The sequence below is a fragment of the Cupressus sempervirens genome, chromosome 4 (genome assembly GCF_028749045.1).
Source record: "Cupressus sempervirens isolate cs-2001-9-10 chromosome 4, ASM2874904v1, whole genome shotgun sequence".
NCBI classification, from domain to species: domain Eukaryota; kingdom Viridiplantae; phylum Streptophyta; class Pinopsida; order Cupressales; family Cupressaceae; genus Cupressus; species Cupressus sempervirens.
The window spans coordinates 782,580,659-782,607,262 of record NC_143121.1 but is presented as its reverse complement, the minus strand read 5'-3'; the positions used below and the strand labels follow the sequence as shown (position 1 = coordinate 782,607,262).

Below are 26,604 nucleotides of genomic sequence, written 5' to 3'. Positions count from 1 at the left end.
TGTTCCGTGCAGTTTTGTGTGGGTTTCGAAGTGCTAATTTGGTTTTGGCGGCGAGGGGCGCTGCCCCTCGACCCCGCCGGGGGTGTTGCCCCCTGGACCCCCAGTCGTGGCAAATATCAGTCATGGGAGTCTAACCAGTTGAGAAGAGTTAAAGTTGTTGCAGGTATGGACTGTTTGTGTACCAGAGGCACTGGGAGTAGGTGTTGGCCAGGAGGCTGTCTTGGTGGATGCGTAGAGAGCTCGGGAGGAGCTGATCATCCAATTGGAGGCAGTACAGCGACACTTAGCTCAGTGGACCCAGTGTTGGAAGCAGAGAAAGTAGCACAGGTGGCTATCAAGGTCAGTTTGAGGAGACAGTATTGTGTTAGCATAGGCTACAGATGTAACGGGATGAATGTGGAAGTGATGTGGCAGCAGCAGATTTTTTCTTGTTGTAGTCACTTTGATAATGTATTTTGTTGTTAATTTTTCTCAGATATTGTGTAATTGTTGTTCGGAGACGACTTTTCTTTTTCGGGGGGATGGTGTCAACCGACTGGATGGTCCCGGCGGTGTTTCTGTAGCCGATGGAATGACTATCATCGGTGTTTTGTACTTTGTAGCCGACGGGTAAATAGTTTGTAGCGGACATAATGTTTGTGGCCGACGGACTCCTCCGGGAAGGTTCGGCGGATAGTATTTATATCTCATCTGGGATCATTGTAAATAAATCATCTTCTATCATTGATCTTATCTTATCAAGCATAATGTAATGTCTAGCATATGCGAATATAATTCTGCTGTTCTGTTCCATTGTCTGTATGCGTTGATTTCTTTACCAGTACGGTAAACAAAAGATAAACATTAAATACTCACTCATTAATCTATGCTAATGTTGTAAATAAAATCATACATTGAATTACTAAAATGCAAAATGGAATTTCAAAACATAGACTACTTCATCAGATTGATAGATAATAATAAAGTTTGAAACATGGTGATAAATGATCAATGACAAATGTTTAATAGTTTATCGATGATCATAGACTCATATTATCAAAGATGCAAATGCCCTTCAAGGGTCAAATGGGTCATCAAAATATGAGGGATCAATGGCTTCCGCCTCATCTATATCATTTTCCTCATCATTGGAACCAAAACTGATTCCACTAGCCCTAGATGCAACCACATCCTCGTCCTCGTCCTCCTCAACACCTAGCAAGGCAATTCTAGATATATCCTAGACAGCCATATCCAAGTCAGAAGTCTCGGGTACTACATCCCACAACTTCTCTGGCCTCTTCTTATATCTTGGATCCTTGCGTGATAGGGGGCACCAGTTGTTGTGAATAAATACCAAGTCCTCTGCTTTCTTCGAACCCAACCAATTATGCTTCACTGAGTGGATAGAAAAGTATGTACTCCAATTCCGCTCAGCAGCAGAAGAGCTCGCAACCTAGAAAGACAACCAACACAATTTTAAAAAATTAGAAATTTTAATTTTATAATACAATAGGAATTTAAGAGTGCTAATTCAACAAGCTAAGTGGCAATAAGAAAAGGAAAAAAAACTTAAAAACATACTTGTGACAAGAGGTTGGAGGTACATGTAACTTTGCCCATGTAAGTACCACCATCCAATGGCATCCATTCTACTTTGGTCATTGATTGCATCAAGGTCTGCATTTTTGCTTGAGACAAAATCTACAAACTCTCTACTAACATTCGATGCCACATCAAGATTGCTAAAGAGCCTGCTACATGCCCTCTTATACCTAGTAGCAACCTCAAGACCTCTGTATGGTGCCACTCTACCAAGAATAGAAAGTATCTTACCGCTATAATACCTAAGAGAAAGTGCATATGCCAGGAGGTGTAAAGGTGTAGTCATCTTGTTCTAGCGATGTAGAACAATTTTCTTCACCTTATTGTACAAGGCATCCTCAGGATCTTGCTCTCTCCTCTGAATGACCTGGGATGTCAAATGATGTACATATAAGTTATCTTGATATAGTGTTAATAACTTAATTAAAATAAAAAATAAAAATCTCTCAGTAAACAAGGATAAAGTATTGTATTAAACTTACTAATTTCATTTTTCTAGCATGGAGTCCATGGCATTATATATGTCCCCCAAACAAGGCTCATCAGTGTCGGCATACCGAAGCATAGACATGATTGGCTCGGTGAGTTCTAATACATATTCCATCCTATTTCAGAAATCATCACTCAAGATTATCTCCTTTACAATATTAACCCTTTCTATATTGGCTTGCTTCCATCCACCCCATTTGTTGCTAATAACCATTTGACACAATGCTTCTTTCACCCTCACAAGTTGTCTAAGGATGATTGTGTGTGAAGCAAAAATTGTTTCAGCAACCTATTATCATGTTAATTCAAATTGTTAGTTAATATAATAACACATTTCAAATATCAAATATGTAAACAACAAAAAAAAATGTATTCAATTATGTAAAGTATGACACAAAATGATAAATGAAGCTAAATAAAGTTTAAAATTTACGTTCAACAATTCCAATTGGGAGAAGGTTTTGAAAATTGCTTGTGACATGTGGTGGTTTGCCACAAACATTTGGATCTCCTCACCCTCGTACACTTTTTTCACCCATTCAATTTGGGTGCCAATTGCTTTCATCACCAAGTTCAAAGAGTGGACAGTGCATGGTGTCCAAAATATATGCTCATATTGTGCTTCTACCAAAACACCTGCAGCCTTACAAACTTTAGCATTTTCCGTTATTACTTGGACAACATTGTCAACTCCGATAGACTCTATGGATTCAATGAGAAGTTCAACAATAAAATTTGCATCCTTTACCTTCCCTTCACAATCAACCTCCCTCAAAAAAATTGCCCCCTTGGGGTAGACAACAATCACATTTATTAATGGACGGTTTTTGCAATCTTTCCATCCATCAGAGACAATGCTCAACCCCATTTGGATCCAAGAATCTCTTATTGGTTTGAGGAGGTTTTCTACATTCTTTCTCTCATTATGCAATATGGTGGTTCTGAAATTTTCATATCCAGGGGCTTGGTAACCTCAAGGTGCTTCATTTATTGCTTGCACCATCTCTCTCCAATAAGGTGATCTCACTAGATTAAATGAAACACCATTCGTAATGAGGCAACACCCAACCTTTATGTCAGCAATTTCCCTCTTTTCATTTTGAAATGCCTTATCTAATGGGCCTCTCTTGTGGGATGGGGGTGTTTCTATTTCATCTTCATCTGTAGATGCGGTAGGTAGGAAGGGATGTGGTCTAGTGGTTGTTTGAGAGGGTGGTGTTGGTGATTTTTGCTTTGATCTATCTTTTTTCGCCTTTGACACTAACCTATCAGCCTCTTGTTCTTTTAACATGCTTGCTATTTGAGAAGTCGGCAACCCCTTTTTACCTCTCTTTGGGGGCCCCTCACACATGCTAATCCCTTGACCTGTTGGGCCTATCAAATGATGTTTAACCCGGTAATATGAGCTCCTATATTGGCTTTGGCGAAAATTGCATTTCCATATATCCCCTCCCCCTCTAAAACATTGCTCAATTCTTGTTGTATACTTTCACAAAGGAGATCTTTTATCAATTTTAAATCTTTGGGATCCCTCCCCACCCACTGAACTTTGACTACTCATTCTATGATTCTTGCAATCTATAAAAAACAAATGTTTAATTTTTTTTAGAACTTATACAAAACTTGATAAAAAATTAGAACAATGAAAAAACTAAAAACAAATTATGAAAGATGTAAAAGGAAGAATCAAATGCATACCTGGAACACTTAGGGCTGATTATTTGAAGGATTTGAGACTCCACAAACAATCTCTACAACCTTCTCTTCAATCTTGCAAAATGGCCACACTAAAATGAGAGAGCAAAATGAGAAAGCAAATGAGAGATTAGATGAATGAAAAGTATCTAACAAGCCTTCCTTTAGGGTTTGAAGGGAAAAAAAAAAAAAAAAACTCATTTTAAATTTTGTTTGGACCACTTTATGGCCTCACAAGTTGCGGGTCCTCTTGGATTCTCCTGAGTCTACTACTTGTCCAGGTAGGGTCCCTGTTTGGGACTATGGGCTTGCGTGGACCCGGGTAGACCCACAATCCCAAACAGGGATTCTACTCGGACCTAGGCTCGAATCCTGACCCGAATGAATCCGGATCCGGACCCAAGCTCCAGGGTTCGAACCCAGTAACTAAGATTGTTTTGAATTCATATGCTGCAAATGGTGTTTTAGGAATAGTTCTAATGATGCAAAATTGATTGGCAATGTAATAGAGATAATGTGCTACTTTGTTTACAACTTTTTTATACATACAAGTGACCGAAATGAGTTTCACAATGAGTTGACAAATTGCCAAACATTTCTTATGCATTCTAGGAAAATGAAATGCCCATCTACAACCAAGAGCATTTTTACAAATATTTCATGTAAAATTAAAATGCTGCAATTGGAATTACAAATATTAAAATGTAATGATATGCAGAACCTATGAATTCCCCAAGTCCATGCGGCAATTAGGAGCAAATTTTTCGTGTTAATTGAATTAGCCCTTGACCAGTATCAAAATTTTCATCAAAAACAATTTAATTTGGCACATTCTCGCTTCCTTCAAAATACATATCATCAAATCCTTGGTTTCCAGAAAATTGATAATCTGAGTATCATCATTGAAAACTTGCCAATGTTCACAATTATCCAGAATACTTGGTTGGTAAACCAATTGTATTTCATATATCCCATCTTCAAAGTCTTGATGGGGAAGTAACAATGTGGTTGAAACAGAAAGTGAATCAGCTCTATCATTCAGCTCTCCAGGGATTACTGAGACATCAAAAGCATCAAACAGCTTGATAAAATCCCAAGCACGATCATAGTAATGTCTAAGTCAATCATTTTTGGGTTTATATTGACTTTTGACTTGACATACCACCAACTCAGCATCTCCTCTAATGTGCAAGTTCCTATTTCCTTTAGCCTGTGCCATGTTCAATCCCAATATCAAAGACTCATATTTAGTCGTGTTATGAGTATTAGGAAATTGCAAGTTGTATGAAAAAGGAAAAAATTCTCCGTCAGGTGAAATCATCACAATTCCTTCTCTAGAGCCCATGGAAGCACAAATTCCATCAAATTCCATAACCCAAACATCGTTGGAAGTACTTGAACTTGCTTCACATTCCATGAGAATAATCTTCCCTTTAAGGAAATCCATAGAATCCGTAATTGAAACATTTTCTTCTTTGTTAAGATAGTCCATAGGATCTCTTCAAGAACAATTTCTCCTTCAACTGTGACTGGTAATTGATTTGTAACGGCAACCTCTTCTAGATCTTCAGTAGCATTAGCAAATCTTTTAGTATCACAAAGCAAGGAGAAACTTTTAGAACCTGTCTAGTGCTTTTCAAATTTTGACACTTCATCGGCATGTAGGTAATAATTACCCATTCCAGCTGATTCAAAAACAATTTGAGCATGTGGGTCATTAGATTTGATCACCACATACTTTGTTTCTCTCTCAGTTTACAACTTTTGCACGACACCTTTGACAGGTATTCTAGCTTTACTCATATCCATGTTGAGTTCACCGCCTACATCCTTACAGAAATTATGACCAAGTAACATATCGTAAGAAGCAGGGACATCTGCAACTAGGATGGTTATTTTGATCTTCTTATTTGGAAAGGATGGAAAGGCAGATTGGGCATCTTTAATTTGCCGTTTCAGTGGTACTTGCATATTCTCCATAGAGTAACAATTACCAAATGATTTTGTCAAAGTTAATCCCAAAGCGTCGGTAACCTTGGCTGGCATGATGTTGTCAAATGCTCTAGAATCAATGACACAATTGCTTAGCTTAAAAACATTAATTAGTAAGGATAAATGGAAAGGTTCAATCTTCCCTGGAACTAAAGATGGAATAATAACTAGGTTATTGGGCATATTTTTCAATTCAGGGGCAACCAAATGAGGTTGAGTAGGCTGTGATTTTTTGACAAATTTAGTAAGCCTATCCAGCTGATCTAGATATGCTTGTAGGTATTCTACCTCAGACATTTGGATTTTGGTCTTCTTAGCATGATCTATGATATCAAGAACTCGGAAAGAACTAGTTAAGGAAGCATTGAAATTTTCAGCCTGGGGTTTTGTATTAGCATTAGGTACACTGGGCTTCGAAATGTCAGATGAAGTTGTAGGATGATCAATACTTACTTGATTCTTGATTGGATCAACAGGTAGGCTAGGCAGAGGTGTTCCCCTCTTTGCAATGGTGACAGGCATTTGAGGAGCGTCTATCCTTTTCATAGCTTCTTGTTGTTGAGCTAGCTTTGTTTGCGAACGCATCATTGTTAAGTAACATGTATCTTTTTTTGCAAATGTACTATCATAGCCATTGTAATTGATGATTTTCCAAATGCAGATTTGAAGGCTCATAAATATGAGATGAGACATGTCTCTATAGTTAATCATCATTAGTTAATATAAATAACCATATGTATAACTCATCTTTAAGCATATATGTAATATATTATTATATTATTATATAATAATATATAATGTATAGTATATATAATGTATATTATATTACATATATAAAATATATTATATATATATATAAGATATTTATCTTAAAGATGATTTACCATCAACAAGGTAACTCATGATAAAATCAATTCAACAGAAGCTACAACCTTAACACTCCCTCTTAGCTAGAGAGGATTTATAGAGCACATTATGCTTTCAAGAATAAGAAGAGATATCATTTCAGTATGATATTCAATTCACTACGAGGCTAAATTCCTCACCTTTCAAAACACATAATTGAAGCAATTTCCACAACTTAAAAAAAACCACCTTAAGTGTGGTCTATATGGTGTCTGGCAAGATCCGGCCTAAAGAACCATAACAAGTTGGTTATCATGGTGTCCGGCCCAAAGAACTATGATAACAGGTCTACCATTTGTAAGATTGCCACCTTACAATGGTTACCTTTTGACTGTTCATTATCGTGGTGTTCGACAAAATCCGGCCCAAAGAACCATGATAATAGGTCTACCATTTAGAAGATCGCCACCTTACAATGGTTATATTCTGACTGTTCATTATCATGGTGTCCGACAAAATCCAGCCCAAAGAACCATGATAATAGGTCTACCATTTATAAGATCGTCATCTTATAATGGTTACTTTCTGTTTATATATGTCAATGGAAGATCATCACTTTTTATTACATATCATATGTGAAATAGTAACCACCATGAACCCAGTCAAAGGGTGGTACAAAGGCTTTCACCTCATTCTCTCACAGAAAAATGCATTACAAGGAATTTCACTTAGAACTTCTCCTTACAGAGAAGATATTATTTACAAAAGATTGCACCTCAAAATTCTCCCTCTAAACAATGATCCTGGGAAGTTAGGTCCTTTAGTTACTTACTCAAAAACTCTTTTCACCCAAGGATGCCTATCGAACTCACTCTGAATTTGATATCAATCTTTTGATTTTCTAGTGATAAGTCAATACTTCCTCATAATATACATAGGAGCAGGCCCATAAAAACCATGCAACCACACATGTATTTCTAGAGTCCCTCTGTGAATCAATCTTCTAAGCTCCTGCATTTCTTTAGAAGAAGTGTCATACTCTTTCTTAATGTAGAAGAATCTCATAATCTCAATCATCAAGGATGTTTTCTTCAAGAGCCTCTTCTTATCCATCTTGCTCATTAGGGTCTTTGGAGATACTATCATTAGATTGAATATGCACAATATTAGGTAGCATATGTAAAGTACCAACCTTCTTTTCCTGTAAGAATATCCTCAAACTAAAAAGATTAAGGCAAATAACCTTTATAGTATGTATAGAATTACAAATAAATGTAAAAGATAAAAATACTTATTTGCGCATGAAGATTCAGAAATTGTCTTATTATTATTATTATTTGAGAATGGAACATCTCCCCTCTAAATAAGGTTCAAGTGCGAATGAAACATTGACTATTATTCCCCCAACAATTTAAAATTTCCACTCATTCTTATATTGTTGGACAATTTTGTATCAAATATGACAACTCCTCTCTACGTTCCAACTTGCTATTTAGTTTATATTTCCAATGGAGGAAATAAGAAAACATAATACTCAATCTTTACCTTTCATACTCCCGTAATGAATCTCTTTATATTTAACAAAATTATAAATTGTCATCATTTCCTTACACTATCAAATATCTACCATAATATGTTAATAATGCAATAAATTAAATATATAATTACCTTGGACTAGTTAACATATCATAATTATGTTCAAGTTAAATAATTTTTTTTTATGAACATACCTCATGAATTTAAATTAAAGATGCATTGAATATGTTGTTACCCGCATCGATGCTCATATACATGCACTTCGTGCAACATCTTTACTTTTCAATGGTTCCGCCCATCTGTACATATTGCCTATACCTTTCTTTATTTCACATTATAGCCTGATATGTTCTTATTTGTTGCATACAACTATCATTGATTGGATGGCCCTCTTTAATGGATAGCCTTGTCACCAAGGACCCACGCCATTATTGATTAGTTTGTGTGCTTCGAGGTGTCTTTGGGCCAAGTGATAAGATGGGGCCATTGTTGATTATACTGCCAGTCCAATCCACATGCCGACTGATGGGAATCAATGTGCTTCTCTTTGATGTTTTCGCTCGAAGATATGTCTTTGGTCCTTGCTATGAGGTTAGATTTGGTATTCATCAAGGCTAGACTTCCATTCAATGCCTTTGTATTTACCTGCTGTTATTGCTTGATGTGATTCAATGATTGGTAAATGGTATTGTCATCATGAGAATCCTTTTGATGTTTTTCTTGCTGGTTATAGATATGCCAGATCATAAAATATGTAAATCAATGGTTTCCCTTTCAAGGCTTCAGACCTTTAGAATCTTTGGAAGCCAATTCCTTTTTTAGTGCTTGCTCATTGATAATTGAGGAAAGGTTCGCTCTCCTTCCTATTCCATGCCACTTCCTATGTGTACCACCAATGCCACGTATTCACTACTATCCACCTTGGCGGTACCTTCACTAGTCCATTCAATCACTTATTATAGTCTAAGTGGTGGTTTAATTAATTTCTCTTAAACTTATCGATGATTTATACTCCTATTGCTCTGTTCTTACTCAATGATTTATATCAAAATCGAATGCTTGAATCTTGCTTACCCATTTATGTTGTCTCTGATTCAGATTCCTTAGTTCTAGAAAATATCTTAGGTAGTTGTGATTGGTACAAACGAGAAACTTGGCTACCACCAAGTATTGCCAAAACTTTGTCAAGGCGTGCACGATGGCCAACATCTCTCTATCATAGATGGAATATAACTACTCATCCTGTGTGAGTTTCCAACTCTTCTATCAAGTGATGATCCTGCATCAACACTGTGCCAATGCCCTTACTGGAGGTGTCACACTCGAAGATGAAAGGTTGAGTAAATCTGGTAATGCAAGAATAAAAAAAGTACTCATCACTTTCTTCAATTTATCAAAGGTGTGTTGTCCCTGTTCACTCCGTTGAAAAGACCCCTTCTTAGTCAAATTTGTCAATGGTACGCTTAGTTGAGAGAATCCTTTCACAAATTTTTTGTAGTAAGTGCACAACCCCGAAAATCCCCACAACTCTAAGAGAGTTTTTGGTGGCGGTCAATCCATATTAGCCCGAATCTTTTCTTGGCAAACCTGAACTTGATATCTACTAACAACATGTCCCAGGTATAATATATCTGTCATTCCAAACTCACACTAGGACTGTTTAGCAAACAATGACTCTGCCTCCATAATCTCGAGGACTTCATCCAAATAGCTTAGATGCTCTTCCCATGTTTTACTATAAATGAGGATGTCATAAAAAAAATACCAATAGGAACTTATGTAGTTGTTTGTTGAATATGTAGTTCATACAGGATTGGAACATGGCTTATGCATTTGTTGACCCAAATTGCATGACCAAAAGATCATAATGTCCGTCGTGACATCGGAAAGTCATCTTCTGCACATCTTGTTCCCTCATGCAAATTTGATAATATCCAAAAAGAGGTCTATTTTGGCGCCATGTAACTTGTCTAGTAGTTCATGGATCATGGGAATAGGGTATATGTTCTTAATTGTTTTCTTGTTCAACGCATGGTAGTCCACACACATTCATAATGTCCCATCTTTTATTCTAGTACCATTGTTTATGCAAAGGGGCTAGAATTGGGTTGGATCCATCCCTTGTCAGAAGCTCTTGAATTGTCTTTTCAATCCCCTCCTTGAACTTCTTGGGATGACGGAATGGTGTGATTATGATAGGCTTGGCAGAAGCCTTCCATTTCAATAGTATGCTCAAAACCCTAGTGTGGTGTCAGCCGATTGGATGGTCCCGACGGTGTTTCTGTAGCCGACAGAATGATTGTCGTCGGTGTTTTGTATTTTGTAGCCGACGGGTAAATATTTTGTAGCAGGCATAATGTTTGTGGCCGACGGACTCCTTCGGGAAGGTTCGGCAGATAGTATTTATATCCCGTCTGGGATCATTGTAAAGCATCTTCTATCATGTATCTTATCAAGCATAATGTATGTTTGGCATATGCGAATATAATACTGCTATTCTGTTCCATTGTCTGTATGCATTCATTTTACCTATACGGTAAACATTTGGCGCCGTTGCCGGGAAACGAACCCGGGTCACCCTGTGACAGGCGGGAATGCTCTGGCAGTATGCTAGGTGGAATGTCGGAAAAGGCCATATCATGCTTATCCAATATGGCTTGAAGGTCCTCACTTTGGTAGTGTGCCTGCTGCCCCTTTATAGGCTCTCTTGAAAGCAAGCAATTCATTGCCCAGGCAATGTCGTCATGTTGGAAGATGACTTTCATCCATCGTGCCAAAATCTCCTTTAGTTTATCACTTTTCCTTTCCTCTTAGGACAACCTTTTTTCCATCTACTTCAAAGGAGAACTCTACTTGCTTGAAGCTCTGTGTTTACCCGTCAAGAGTCTCCATCTACTAGATGCCCTAAATGACCTCTATGTCATCCAGATCTACTATAAAGAAGTTGTCTGTCACCATGTATTTTCTCATGATAATTCTTAGTTGTGGGACTAGATGGGTGCATGATAAGAGAGTTCATCCGGCTACCCTGACTTATAATCCCACATGTGCCTCCGTAGGTAAACCTCTTCGCTTCATGAGTGATGAGTTAATGAAGTTAAGTGTAGCCCCATTGTCAAGCATCACTATGATCCTTTATCCTTGGATGGTTTCCTGTATTCGGGAAACTGTGCACCTTACGCTACCAGTAAGAGTAATGGTAACTCCTCATCATACCTATGTGGTGATCCTCCCTATATGGTTTATGCTAGTCTCCTTAGAAAGTTGTTGGCCATCGCCTTCCGGTACCAAATCCTCCTGCTCTTCCTCACTGACTAACATGACCTCAATGTAGTATATTTTTTCTTTTCCTAAGCATTTGTGCCCAGGTTTCCATGACTCATTATAGGTGAAAAAGAGATTTATCCTAAGTTCCTGTTTGGTGGCTTCATCTAGCGATGGTTTCTTCGGAAGGGTTTTGTCATCATTTTCCTTTGTTGCCAACAATAGTTTGGTGTGAGTAATTTCGAGAAGATGAGGCCAATGATGTCATCATGCTTTAGGCTTTCTTGATTGCCTTGGAGAGGGTATTGGGATTGAACCATTTTACCCATTCCTTCAAAGGTTCTGTCAGACCATCCATGAATAACATGACTTGTCATCTCTCTGAAATGTCCATAACCAGCACAGAGAGTCGCTAAAACATAGTGATCTACTTGTTAACTGACCTAGTTTGTCATCATTGTGTCATTCTTTAAAATCCAATTCTTGATCTTTGTCATTAATCCAATCTAAAGTCTTTCTATAAACTTGGCATAAGTGTTTACTTGGTCATTTCCGAGAGTATCCATTCTGTAATGCCACCATTCGTGTGCCACTCCTTCCAAATGGATTGCAGCGCATTTAATTGCTTCTTTGAGTGTTAGATTGACCTGGAAGTATGTGTCAACTTTCATCACCTATGCTTGAGCAGAGACTGATCTAGATCCTTCAAACAGAGACAAATTTACCTTGCTTAACTTCTTTTTGAGGCCATCATTTAAATAACCACATTTGCCACCACCAAAGTACCTCATTCTTAACTCAATATAATCTTTGTAAGATATATCCCCTTCCATATTTGCATTCCTCCAATCTTCCCATAAGTTTTCTTGCATTTATTTAAAAGTTAGGTCCCATCGTTTGTGAGGTGCCTCAGTCCCTAGAGGGAAAGTCGACATCGAGGGGTGAGAATGTGCAGGATAAAGGTTTCCCTTTCCTATGACCAAGCCGTCACAATGTCCATTGTGTTTTGGATATTATGCCTTAGGCCAATTTTCGTAACGTTTCCTCCATGACTCACTAAGTGTCATTGATCTAAACTTGATTTCCAGTGACCTCTCTCATTAACGATATGACTTCGATAGTGGGATCTTGGGAATTTCCCATTCTACCAAGTGGTACTGCCTTCTTCTGGTATAAACATGCATTCACTATCCACAAGCTAGCAGTCTCACTAGCTCTAATATCGCTCTAATGTTCCTGAGTATGTTGGCACTAAGGATTATCCCACATGCTACACACTAGAATGATAGTCTGATGTATGATAATGATTGGGTCGTAAGGTAGAATTGGTTGTATGAGATGGAGTCATTGGTCGTACGATTGATGGGAAATGATGGATGGTGTATGACATACGACTGATAGATAACATCTGTATGAAGGGAAAAACCACAAAGGGCCACATGGTGTTAGCAACAAACCATACAGTGGAGGGTGGTGGGGAGACCATACGGAATGTATTTGGGATGTCATATGGTGATGTGAGACAGTGGTTTACAATTAGCACCTTACGGAATGTGTAGAGGGGAAGGGAGAGGGGTCAATATGTAGATGACAATGATGGGATTCTAAGGCTAGGTGTTTAAATGGAAATTTGATCAATACCGAACATATATATAATTGCCAAAGATGCCAAACACAGAGTTGTAGGCCAAACATAGAGATATATAGAATATGTTGCTAAAACATGGAATTATCTTCGTAGACAAAGATGGCACTCGGATTTTCCAGAGCCAAGCAAAGTGAAACAAGAAGAATAGAGTAGGCCAAAATCCTATGGAAATTGCAATAGCCAAAGAGGGAAGTGTAGTAGAGAATAAAGTAATATTGTACTTAGCACTTGTTAAAGCTTGCGCGGGTTCAGTAATTAGGAGGTGAGGGAATGTGTCGGTTGGTTTTCCCAACCAACCGACCCTTTCATGAGTACATTGACAATATTCCAAGTGCTAATAAAAGGGTTGGTTGGGAAAACCAACCGGCGCATTCCTTCACCTCCTAAGTACCCACCTCGCTCAAGCTTTAAGTACAATCTTACTTTATTGCAAGAAGCTCTTTCACTTCTGAAATGGCACAACGAGTAGAACCTTCATTGGCATTTGCAAAATAATAAAAATTATTCCAAGTCGCATACTAAAAACCACCAACTCAAAGGACTTATATATTGTTTACCACATAGGTTAATTAAGAATTGCACACAGATAATGAACACAAACTTGAACAACAAAACTCTTCTTATTATTATTCGCATATGCCAAAGACATTACATTATGCTTCAATTGATAGAATGAATACAATGCTTCCCGAAGGGGTTATAAATACTTTTCGAAGAGTTTTTCCGAAGGAGTCCGTCGGCCACATACAACATGTCGCTACATAACAAAAACCTTTCCGAAGGGACTCGTCGGCTACATAAGAAGAACCTTTCCGAAGGGACCTATCGACTGATACACAATTACCTTTCCGAATGGACCCGTCGGCTGATACACAATTTCTACCGACGACATCATCCCCCCCAAAAAGAAAAGTCATCTCCTGACGACTATTACAAAATCTCTGAGACAAATCAACAACCAAAATACATTGACTGACTAACTGGTCTTCAACACTGTCACCTTAGCCAATCTGACATCTGACCCTGATAGCCACCTGTGCCGCTTTCTGCCTTCCAATTCCGAGTACACTGAACCAAGTGTCCCTGCACTGCCTCCAATTGGATGATCAACTCCTCCCGAGCTCTCTACGCATCCACCAAGACAGCCTCACGACCAACACCTACTCTCAGTGCGTCTGGTACATAGACACTCCATGCCTGCAGCAACTCCAAGTCTTCTCAAATGGTCAGACTCCCACGATTGATATCCGCAACGACTGGGGGTCCAGGGGGACAACACCCTCGGCGGGGTCCTAGAGCAGCGCCCTAGGTGCGCTCCCTGTCGCAGTACAAGGTGGGGTCGAGGGGCAGCGCCCCTCACTGCCAAGTCCAACTTAGCACTTCGAAACCTGCACGAAACTGCATGGAACACACTATTTCTGCAATTTCTCCTATTCCCACACTCTTTTTGGCAATCGTTGGTTCTTCCTCTACCCTGTGGCATCATCAGTTACTCATTTTGAGCATTCATTCCTAAATTGTCGATTTTTTTTTTTTTTTTTATTAGAAAACTTCCTGCCACAATCTGTTACATTACATCCTTAACCTTGTGCGCCAATTCCTTATGCAATAAACTGTAATGTCATTCAAAATCTAAATGCCATATCTTGCAGAAGCCGTATGCCCAAATAGCAACAATATTTCAAACATATAATGAAATCCGCACACCAAATTTTGGAAGGCTCTTCCTCACGCCAAGCCTTGAGAATATTAAAACAGAACTTTAATCTTTCAATTCTGTACGCCAAGTCTTTCAATCTTCAAAAATCTATACACATCCCCTTCTGCAAAATCTGTACGCAACTGGAAGCTTTAAATTTGCAAATTCATATTGAAGCACACAGGAAAATTATCCATTGAAATCCATACTATAGCAATATCCTTTCTCATCCTCAACTCTGTGAAAATCCGTACTATGAAAGAAATCGTACTCTGATTGTCAAAACTCGTGCTGGCCACTCGTTTAAAAATCCGTACATTACATCCAAACTGCAATTTCCGTACACTGCCTTCATTTCCAACTTCCTCCAAATTCTGTACGTTGTATAGCCAAAATCCGTACAGTGCCAGTGGCTTTTCTAAAAATCCGTACAGCACATGTAGGAATCCAAACCCTAGAAAATCCGTACGGTCACTATACTAAAAATCCGTACCATAACTTTTGTTGAAAATCCGTATTGAGATACCGTACGGCAATTGTCATAAAGTTTGTACAGTGCATGGTTAAAATAGCTGAAAATCCGTACATTGATGGTGTTAAAATCCGTATAGTGCTCCAGTAAGCAGCCTTAAAAAACCGTACTCTACTTCTAAAAACTGTACTCCAACTCCAAAAGCTTAAAAAGTACACCATCTTTAAATAAAAACCGTACACTACTTCCAAAACCGTACGGTGAGCAAGTTGTAAATCCGTACAGTGGTTTTTTTTTTTGGGAACAATTATGTACAATATTTACATATATACAATACTTACAGTCTTCTCTCAGTTGTTCGTCCACAGAGGTGCGTTATTTCTTTCATGGCAGACATTCAACTTCGACCTATTCATTGTGTCGGCAACTTCCTTTCCGTCTAGCATCCATTGTTTTACTACTCCGTTATCGCCCACTTCCCGAATTTGATATGATCCGACCCACTTAACTTTGAACTTGCTTGGGTTGATCTCATTCCGTCCATCATACCTCAACGACAACTGTCCTGGTTGAAACCTGCTACGCCTGTTCTGTGTCATCTCCATATCGTGCAGTTTGTTCCCGAAGCTCCGTACCATGGACTCCATTAGCTGCCCCTTCTGTCTGTCAATAACACATTCACATTGTACTGCTACAACTTTTATTGAACCCTTCCACTTTGTTTCCTGTGCGGACCGTATGATGTGTCTTCCTTGCTGCTGGCACCTTTTTGTTATATTTGTGATTTGACGTAATACTTTCTTCGTGCTCGGTCGTACAATGGAATCTTTCCTTCTAGGTTCGTACTGTATGTCTTTTCCTTCAACTTCAGTCATACTTGTGCTTCCTTCTTCGGCTTCTCTGTGTTGCTTCGAACATTCATTTCCTCCTTCAGCTTCTCTATGTTCCTTCAGACATTCATTTCCTTCGTCGGCTTCTTTGTGTTCCTTCGGACATTCATTTCCTCCTTCGGCTTCTCTGTGTCCCTTCGGACATTCATTTCCTTCTTCTTTCTTACCTTTGTCGATACTTAGCATATTACAACTTGGAAAGAGCTCGTAATCCTCTATCTGCCAGTGGTAAAGACCATTTACTGAATCCAGATCATCATCTCCTTCTAATCGTAGGACTCCCTCTTGATCGGGTTCCATACTCTGCCTCCTCTCATCGTCTTCTCCTTCAGAATCCGATGATAGAGCGTCTTCTCCAACCATCTGAGTGTGTAGATCAATGACATACTTCCGGCCTTTGCTTTCAAGTGATAAAGTATTTTTCTTCCAATCGTGTTTTGCCTTGGCTTGTATCAACCACCCTCGACCCAGAATAGCATCGTATGCTTTCCGCCTTAGAGGAATCACAATAAAGTCCAACAGGAATGGTTGTGTTCCAATCGTTACTGGTTGTGCTGTGAGTATTCCCAATGGCTTGATTCCATGTTGATCGGCTGTTAACAACTGAAAGGTAGGTGGCCACAATGTCAGCTGTCCCAACTTTTTCGGGGTATCCTCTGGCAGCACATTGACACCTGATCCTCCATTCACGATCATGTCCGTTAGCACAATCCCGAGAATGCCCATTTCAACAACCGTCGGATAGCGTCCGGATGAAAGAGCTAACAGCATTGGATCTTCTGCACTTGTGCCACTTTCCTTCTCCTTTTTGTTTGCTGTACTTGCTCCACTTTTCTACTCCCTTCCATGTTCTCTTGGTAGTTTAGCAGCGGAAAAGATGTTTGTGAGTGCCGATCGGAGCTGAGGCATAGTGAGCAACAAATCATTTATCCTGACGGGTATCTCGGCTTGCAATATTTGCCGTACAATGTTCTGTTCTGCACAGTGCTGTACGGAGGTACTCGGCGTGTCCTTCAGGTGTGCCATTTCTATCTGCGTTGCTCTCTGGATCTCTGCCCGTGCTTCCTCCAGTCTCTTCTTTTCCTCTGTCGGATCGGGGTATAGCTTTGCTTGCTTCCGAGTGATTGCCAAAACTTCTTCCTTGTCCGTCCTGACAGTAATCAAGTTTACTCCAGACTTCGGGCACTTAGCATTGTCATGATCGCTCGGTCCACACCATCGGCATAGCAACTTCGATGTGTTTGCCGTTGTGCGCTCTCGGGCGAAGTGACCCCACAGATTGCATGCGTGGCATTGAACTATCGGCCGACCATTCGCATCATACTGAATTTGACTCCTTCCACCATTATTATTGTTGCTGCTATTGTTGTTGTTTTGATCGTGTCGGTTGTTTCTATATCCACCCGATGTGGCACCTTCCGTACTGGTGTTCCCGTTCTCTCTGACGGGGATGCCTCTTGTGTCAGGAACACTTGCTGCGGTGTTCTTGTTTTCAAATTGAAAGGGCATTCCTTTACCGAGTGTCCCATAATCTGGCAAATCTCACAAAATTGATCTTTTGGGCATGATCCCTTCATATGGCCTTCTTTCTTGCACTCCATACACCATAGGTCATTGCCCTTAGTCTCTTTGTTCATGTTTTTGAACTCTTTCATCATCTGAAGCATGTCCTTTTGAAGAGAACGGACTTTCTTGTTGCTGCTATCTTCTCTTGAAGGCTCATCTTCATCTGAATCGGATGAGCTGGTCTTCTTCTTCTTCTTTGTCTTCTGTTCACTTTCGAGGTTCAATGCCCAATTGTATGCTTCAGTATATGTCGATGATGGCACAATCTTCATCTTTTTCCGCAGCTTTGGGTGAAGGCCTTCAATGAACCATCTTTTCTGGAGTCCATCTGTCGACTTATTCTCCATTTTACTGATTAAGTCCTTCAACCTCCTGGTGAAGACCCATACTGTTTTATTCTTCTTCTGCTTGGTATTAAATATCTCATTGACGATCTCATTATCATTGTGCAATATTTGAAATTCTGCACAAAACTCCTTCTTAATGTTATCCCAAGTGTTTAATTTCTGCAGATCTATGTCAGTATACCAATCAATCGCAACACCCCGTAGGGTGGCTGGAAACTGTGGGACCCATTCGTTTGCATCGATTATGCCATTTTCTCTCCAGATCGTTTCACATGTTTTACAATGTCGAATGGGATCGGCTGCTTCATCACCATCAAATTTAGGCAACTTTTCTTTCGGACTTGCCATTATCACTGTATGTTGGGGGTTTTGTTGTGTACCTGCGTTGTTTTGCACTCCTGCGTTGTTTTGAGCACTTGCGCTATTCTGAGCTCCCGTGCTATTTTGAACACCCGCGCTGTTCTGCACACGTGCACTGTTTCCAACACCCGCGTTGTTTTCGACACCTGTGCTGTTTTGCACACCCGCGCTGTTTTCGGCTTCCGCAGTGTTTTCTACACCCGTGTTGTTTTCAACACCCGCGTTGTTTTCGACTTCCGCGTTGGTCGGTGAAGAAAAGGGTTCGTCAACTGAAGCTGTTCGTTCCAGAAGTATATCTCGGACGAAGAGGTCACTCCAGGCTCGTGCTCCTTCGGCACTTCGAGCTGTGCGAGTCGATCTCCTTCTGTCAGGATTCTCTTCCCATGGCGTATGCAGGTTTAGAAACCTCCCTTGCTTCTTCCACCAAATCGAGCCGCTATCGAGTCTCTTTCAACAATCCTTCCGCGCTCTTGTTTCCGTCGGCAATCTTCTGAAATCTCCTTCGACGCTCTATCTGCTGAGCCAAAATTAAATTTTCCTGCGCAACGCGTATGTCATCTTTTTCCTTCAGCTTATTCTTATCTTTGTTCAACTGATTCGGCATTTAATTCATATCCGCCTGCCTGCGTACCAGGTCCATCGGGCAACAGCACCAAATGTTTACCGCATAGGTTAATTAAGAATTGCACACAGATAATGAACACAAACTTGAACAACAGAACTCTTCTTATTATTATTCGCATATGCCAAAGACATTACATTATGCTTCAATTGATAGAATGAATACAATGCTTCCCGAAGGGGTTATAAATACTTTCCGAAGAACTTTTCCGAAGGAGTCCGTCGGCCACATACAACATGTCGCTAGATAACAAAAACCTTTCCGAAGGGACCCGTCGGCTGATACACAATTTCCTTTCCGAAGGGACCCGTCGGCTGATACACAATTTCTACCAATGACATATACCTTGTCGCGAGAATATTACATGCTCCAACTCCTTCCTTGATATTTGAGCCATGCCCATTAATGCCCAAGTAGTATATAAGTTACAAAACATTGCAGATTGGCCTTGCCCTACCAAATTGCCTAGTTGAGACGACTCCTTGGTCTTTGCAATTATTAATAAATAGTCATTGAGGGTTTTTCATGATTTGCAGCACCCATAATACATATGGCCAACAAAGGAGCTATTGCATGGTCAATATCAGTATAAGAAGCTATTGATAAACTAATGGAGCTAACAAACTCATGCCCTCTATTTTTGCCGGTTTTTCTTCCATTTGTTGTGGTTCTGATTTCCTAGGGAAAACTTCAGTGTTAAATTTCAATTAGAATGAGAATAATGCATTACTTATTTCAAAGGGAAAAGCCAGAAATTGTTTTCTTTGTCTTCTTTAACCTTATGAAAAAACCCACAGAGAATAGGAGTATTGTCTTTCATAATTTGGAATGCAAGAGAGTTGCAAAGTATAATTGAGAACATAAGATGCACTAAGGAAGGAAGACTGGTAACACAAAAAACCAATTTATGCATTCTGTTCAATACACCCATTTAGTGTCTCAAAAATTGACATGGGCATTATATTCAACTAATTTCAGGTCAAGGTTACATTTTGCAGGTGATAAGTTTGTTTGCGTCAAACACACTATTTGGAAAATGTAAAGCCATGTCTTAGAACAATATTTGTCTATTCCTAACTTGGGGTTTTCGGCACAATAATAAATTAACTAGATGATGCTAACATGTCTGCAGTTTCACCGGAAATCTCTTTAATTGTTCAAATTTCCCACATAAGCACACTAGTGCCTCAGTGTCCTCTTCAAAATCAGGTTTATAATTTCATCTACCATACAACTTAGATGTGGTAATCTGCTCAATTTTTTTGCTTTTATTTTGAGAGCTACATAATTTGTGCTGTGGCATCTAAATCTCTGTTCTTTTAAATAAAATTGATAGGTTCCTCAAAGACGTTAAAGATTGGAATCCTGGCTGGAAGTATTGGAGGAATTGTTATAATTCTGGCTGCAGTTTTAGTTTTCCTTTTATTCTGGGGCCGACACCGAGAAGTTTTTGTAGATGTTACTGGTATCACTTCTATTGACATTGCCCCCATTTTTCTAACTACTGCAATCTTTGCATGGATTTACAAATTTATATTTGGCATTTTTTATGTTGTTTCTGTAAATCAGCTATGAAATTATAAATCTTAAGTCTACAGACAAACTTCAATAGAATGTTGATTTACTATAATCATTTTTCAAAGTATATGTCCAGCATAAAACATTTTTATTGGAGGTTTCCTTTGTATTTGTTCATGTCACTGAAACATTTGTATGGCAGGACATGGCTTGATGTAGGATAAATTTCACTCAAAAAAACCAATCATACATAGAACTTGTGTACACTGATTAAAATATATAGTTCTATATTCTAGTTAAAATGAAATGAAGCGTTGCTTGTCCATCCTCTTTGCAACAAAGAAGAAAGAGAAGCTGTGTTTTGAGGATCAGAATTGATGAGATGAACAGGCATGCTGATGAAATACTGGAAGCTGGCTGTAATCCAAATGAAGAGCTGCCATTACAGATTGAAGATGGATTGGGCTGTTTCCTCTGACAAGATAATGCTGGAATTATAGTGCCATCAATAAAATAACAAGCAGTCTTGAAGAATTTATCTAAACATTTATTGTCACACTCAATGAACTATCATCACTTTATGCAAAAATTTCTGCAATTTAGATAAGTATTTTCATTTATTTTTGGATAAAATTAAGCTAGAAAATGTTGGGGAGGACTCCAGGTTGTACATCATCAATCATTTTCAAATTCAGGGGATCCCATTAATGCAATACTTTTGAAAGATTGTGAAATGGCCTTCCAAAACAGCACTTACCCAAACTTCAGAACAACATTAGCTAGCCGAATCAACTCAAGAAGATACTGTAATCATCACTTAAACGCCTGATGAAACAAGTGAATTGGGTAAAGGAACATATAAATTGAGAGTAGGTCAATGTAAGAAAACTACCTGTAATTTCACAAGGACTAAGTGATTTCTTTTCTTCTCCTTATCTGTTTTAATACTTTAGTGTTTATCTTAGAACACGAGGGAGTATAAGAGAATTTTTGTAAAGGGTTTAAGAAAGAGCAAACCAATGAAGTGGAGACTTAAAGCAGGCCCATAGAAAAAATTTCGCTGGTTGATAGTTTTAAGTTTTTAACAGGCTCTATTGCAAAAATGAAGTTCAGAAAAAAAAACTGAATACTGACAATGCTTTGGAAAGCAGGGGTACACATTAATGGAGGAATCACTAAATAATATCTTGGATAGCAAAATGGAGGGAAATTAGATGAAGAATATTGGAAAACTGTAGGGACAAAGGATAAAAAGGCAAGATACTGACCATAATCAGTATGAAATAAGTACTTCAGAAGTTTTGTACTCGACCATGAGAGAGTAAAATGAATACTTAAGAAAATAGCACAGCATCTTACTTAAGTATCAAGCATCAAGTGGAATTGTGTCTTACGGAGATTTCACAAGCGTCGTCAGTAGAAATTGTGTATCAGCCGACGGGTCCCTTCGGAAAGGAAATTATGTATCAGCCGACGGGTCCCTTCGGAAAGGAAATTGTGTATCAGCCGACGGGTCCCTTCAGAAAGGAAATTGTGTATTGGCCAACGGGTCCCTTCGGAAAGGTTTTTGTTATGTAGCGACATGTTGTATGTGGCCGACGAACTCCTTCGGGAAAGTTCTTTGGAAAGTATTTATAACCCCTTCGGGAAGCATTGTAATCATCAGATCATTGAAGCATAATGTACTATTTGGCATATGCGAATAATAATAATAAGAGTTCTACTGTTCCCGTTCGTGTTCATTGTCTGTGTGCGTTTCTTAATTAACCTATGCGGTAAACATTTGGCGCCGTTGCCTGATGGACCTGGTACGCAGGCAGGCGGATATGAATTAAATGCCGAATCAGTTGAACAAAGATAAGAATAAGCTGAAGGAAAAATATGACATACGCGTTGCGCAGGAAAATTTAATTCTGGCTCAGCAGATAGCGCCAAAGGAGATTCCAGAAGATTGCCAACGGAAACAGGAGTGCGGAAGGATTGTTGAAGGAGACAAGACAATGGCTTGATTTGGTGGAAGAAGCGAGGGAGGAGTTTCTGAACCTGCATACGCCACGGGAAGAGAATCTTGACACAGGGAGATCGACTTGCACGGCTCGGAGTGCCGAGGGAGCACGAGTGTGGAGTGACCTCTTCGTCCGAGATATACTTCCGAAATGAACAACTTCGGTTGACGAACCCTCTTCTTCACCAAACAGTGCAATGTTGAAAATAGCGCGGAAATCGAAAATAGCGCGGGTGTTGAAAACAATGTAGAAGCCGAAAACAGCATAGGTGTTGGAAATAGTGCGGGTGTGCAGAACAGCGCGGGAGCTCAGAACAGCGCGGGTGCTCAAAACAGCGCGGGAGTGCAAAACAGCGCAGGTACACAACAAAACCCCCAACATATAGTGATAATGGCAGGTCCGAAAGAAAAGTTGCCTAAATTTGATGGTGATGAAGCAACTGATCCCATTCGACATTGTAAAACATGTGAAACGATCTGGAGGGCAAATGGCATAACAGATACAAACGAATGAATCCAACAATTTCCTGCTACCCTACGGGGTGTTGCGATTGATTGGTTTACTGATACTGATCCACAAAAGTTAAACACTTGGGATAACATTAACAAGGAGTTCATTGCAAAATTTCAACTTCTGCGCGACGATAATGAAATTGTAGCGGAGATATTCAATACCAAGCAAAAGAAGAATGAAATAGTACGGGCCTTCGCCAGGAGGTTGAAGGACTTACTCAATAAAATGGAGAACAAGCCGGCAGATGGGCTCCAAAAAAGATGGTTCATTGAAGGCCTTCACCCGACGCTGCGGAAAAAGATGAAGATCGTGCCACCATCGACATATATTGAAGCATACAATCGGGCATTGAACCTCGAAAGTGAACAGAAGACAAAGAAGAAGAAGAAGACCAGCTCATCCGATTCCGATGACGATGAGCCTTCAGGAGAAGATAGCAGCGACGATGAAGGCAGCAGCAAGAAAGTTCGTTCTCTTCAGAAGGACATGCTTCGGATGATGAAAGAGTTCAAAAAATTGAACAAGGAGACTAAGGGCAATGACCTATGGTGTACGGAGTGCAAGAAAGAAGGCCATACGAAGGGATCCTGCCCAAAAGATCAATTTTGTGAGATTTGCCAGATTCTAGGACACTCGATAAAGGAATGTCCTTTCAACCTGAAATCAAGAACACCACAGCAAGTGTTCCTCATGCAGGAGGCATCCCCGTCAGGAGGGAATGGGAAAACTAGTACGGAAGGTGCCACATCGGGCGGATACAGAAACAACCGGCACGCTCAAAACAACAACAATAGCAGCAACAACAATACAGGCGGAAGGAGTCGAATTCAGTATGATGCGAATGGTCGGCCGATAGTTCAATGCCGCGCATGCAATCTATGGAGTCACTTTGCCCGAGAGTGCACAACGGCGAACACACCGAAGTTGCTATGCCCATGGTGTGGACCTGGCGATCATGACGATGCTAAGTGCCCAAAGTTTGGAGTAAACTTGATTACCGTCGGGATAGACGAGGAAGTTCTGGCAATCACTCGGAAATAGGCGAAGCTATACCCTGATTTGACGGAGGAAAAGAAGAGACTGGAGGAAGCACGGGCAAAGATCCAGAGAGAAACGTAGGCAGAAACGACACACCTAAAGGACACGCTGAGTACCTCCGTACGGAACTGCGCAGAACAAAATATTGTACAGCAAATATTGCAAGCCGAGATACCCATCAGGATAAGTGATCTATTGCTCACTATGCCTCAGCTTCGATCGGCACTCACAAACATCCTTCTTGCTGCTCAACTACTAGGAGAACATGGAAGGAAGCAAGAAAGTGGAGCAAGTACAACGGACAAAAAGGGGAAGGAAAGTGGCGCAAGTGCAGATTATCCGATGCTGTTAGCCCTCTCATCCAAACGCCATCCGGCAGTCGTCGAAATGGGAATTCTCGGGACTGTATTGAAGGAAACAATAGTGGATGGAGGGTCCGATGTCAATGTGTTGCCTGAAGACACTTGGAAAAAGTTGGGACAGCCGACATTATGGCCGCCTACATTCCAGCTGCTAACGGCCGATCAACATGGAATCAAGCCATTGGGAGTCCTGACAGCACAACCAATGATGATTGGAACACAACCATTCTTGTTGGATTTCGTCGTGATCCCACTGAAGCGGAGAGGATATGATGCCATTTTGGGCCGGGGGTGGCTAATACAAGCCAAGGCAAAGCATGATTGGAAGAAAAATACTTTATCACTTGAAAGCAAAGGCTGGAAGTATGTCATCGATCTACACACTCAGATGGTTGGAGAAGAAGCTCTATCGTCAGATTCCAAAAGAGAAGATGATGAGAGGAGGCAGAGTATGGAACCCAATCATGAGGGAGTCCTACGATTGGAAGGAGATGATGATCTAGATTCAGTAAATGGTCTTTACCACTGGCAGATAGAGGATTACGAGCTCTTTCCAAGTTGTAATATGCTAAGGATTGATGAAGGTAAGAAAGAAGGAGGAAATGAATGTCCGAAGGAACACAGAGAAGCCGAAGGAGGAAATGAATGTCCGAAGCAATACAGAGAAGCCGAAGGAGGAAATGAATGTCCGAAGGAACACAGAGAAGCCGACGGAGGAAATGAATGTTTGAAGCAACACAGAGAAGCCGAAGAAGGAAACGCGGGTATGACTGAAGCTGAAGGACAGAACATACAGTACAAACCCAAAAGAAGGAAAGATTCTATTGTACGACTGTACAGGAAGAAAGTATTACGTTAAACCACAGATATAGCAGAAAGGTACCAGTGGCAAGGAAGACACGATACGGTCTGCACAGGCAACAAAGAGGAAGGGTTCAAGAAAACTTGTAGTAGTACAGAGTGAATGTGTTATTGACGGACAGAAGGGGCAGCTGACGGAGTCTATGGTAGCGAACTTTGGGAACAAACTGGGCGATATGGAGATGACACAGAACAGGTGTGGCAGGTTTCAACTCGGACAGTGGGTGTTGAAGTACGATGACCGGAATGAGATCAAACCAGGCAAGTTCAAAGTTAAGTGGTTCGGGCCATATCAAATCCGGTAAGTAGGGGACAATGGAGTAATAAAATTATGGACTTTGGATGAACAGGAAGTGCCTTAGGCGGTGAATGGCTCGAAGCTGAAGGTATACCACGGCCGGAAGACTTCTAAGAATGGCCTTCGGGCAACCCCTTCGTCGTTGCAGACTGACAATGCTGACGGTCGAAGGGAAAATTGACTTTGCTATTGAAAAAAAAAAAAAAAATGAAAAAAAAAAAAAGAATGAAAAAAAATACTGTACGGATTTTGTCTGCTCACCGTACGGTTTGCACTTGGTTTTTGAGTTGTACGGTTTTTAAGTTGGGAGCTGCTGTACGGTTTGAAATTAAACTTTGAAGCACCGTACAGATTTAACCTGCTCATCATACGGAGTTTAGAGCAAGTGTACGGTTTTGCAGATTGTAAAGTCTGAGATGTACGGCTTTCTCCTGTACGAATTTCCAGCAAGTGTACGGTTTTATTTTGGTGTACGGATTTCAATATTTGAAGACAGTGTACGGTTTTAAGGAGCTGCACATTGTAACATCAATTTGAGTCCACCGTACGATTTTTTTAAAATAGTCTGGGAATGTACGGATTTTTTTCACTGAGAGGATTTCACTGCTCGCCGTACCGATTTTATGAAGACTTGGAGTGTACGGATTTTTTAAAAAATCTTATAAACTAGGAGTCTCAGTACAAAATTTTTGGAGGGATTGGAAGTGTACGGATTTTTAGCTATTTTAACCATGCACCATACAGAATTTATGGAAATTACCGTACGGTATCTCTGTACGGATTTTTGAGGAAAGCCATTGACACTGCGGATTTTGGCCGTACAGCGTACGGAATTTGGAAGTAAAGATAGTGTACGGAAATCACAACTTGGAATGCGAGGTAATTGTACAAATTTTTCAAGCATATCATGTGTACGGATTTGGATTGCAAGATTACAGATTCTGAAGAGTGGGGTTTTGGCGTACGACTTCTACTTGCTATTGCATTTAGACTTTGGA

General features: G+C 40.0%; 1 protein-coding gene across 10 annotated transcripts in view; it reads left to right on the top strand.

Annotated features, from left to right (window-relative positions):
* Positions 1-26,604, top strand: part of LOC149563737 (LRR receptor kinase SERK2-like) — a 286,023-nt gene that overhangs the window by 179,238 nt on the left and 80,181 nt on the right. For all 10 annotated transcript variants that reach the window (XM_089826867.1, XM_089826870.1, XM_089826869.1 and 7 more), the window contains 2 exons: positions 20,143-20,219; positions 20,347-20,475. In XM_089826867.1, the coding sequence (XP_089682993.1) occupies positions 20,143-20,219; positions 20,347-20,475 (206 nt within the window). The remainder of the gene's footprint in view (positions 1-20,142; positions 20,220-20,346; positions 20,476-26,604) is intronic.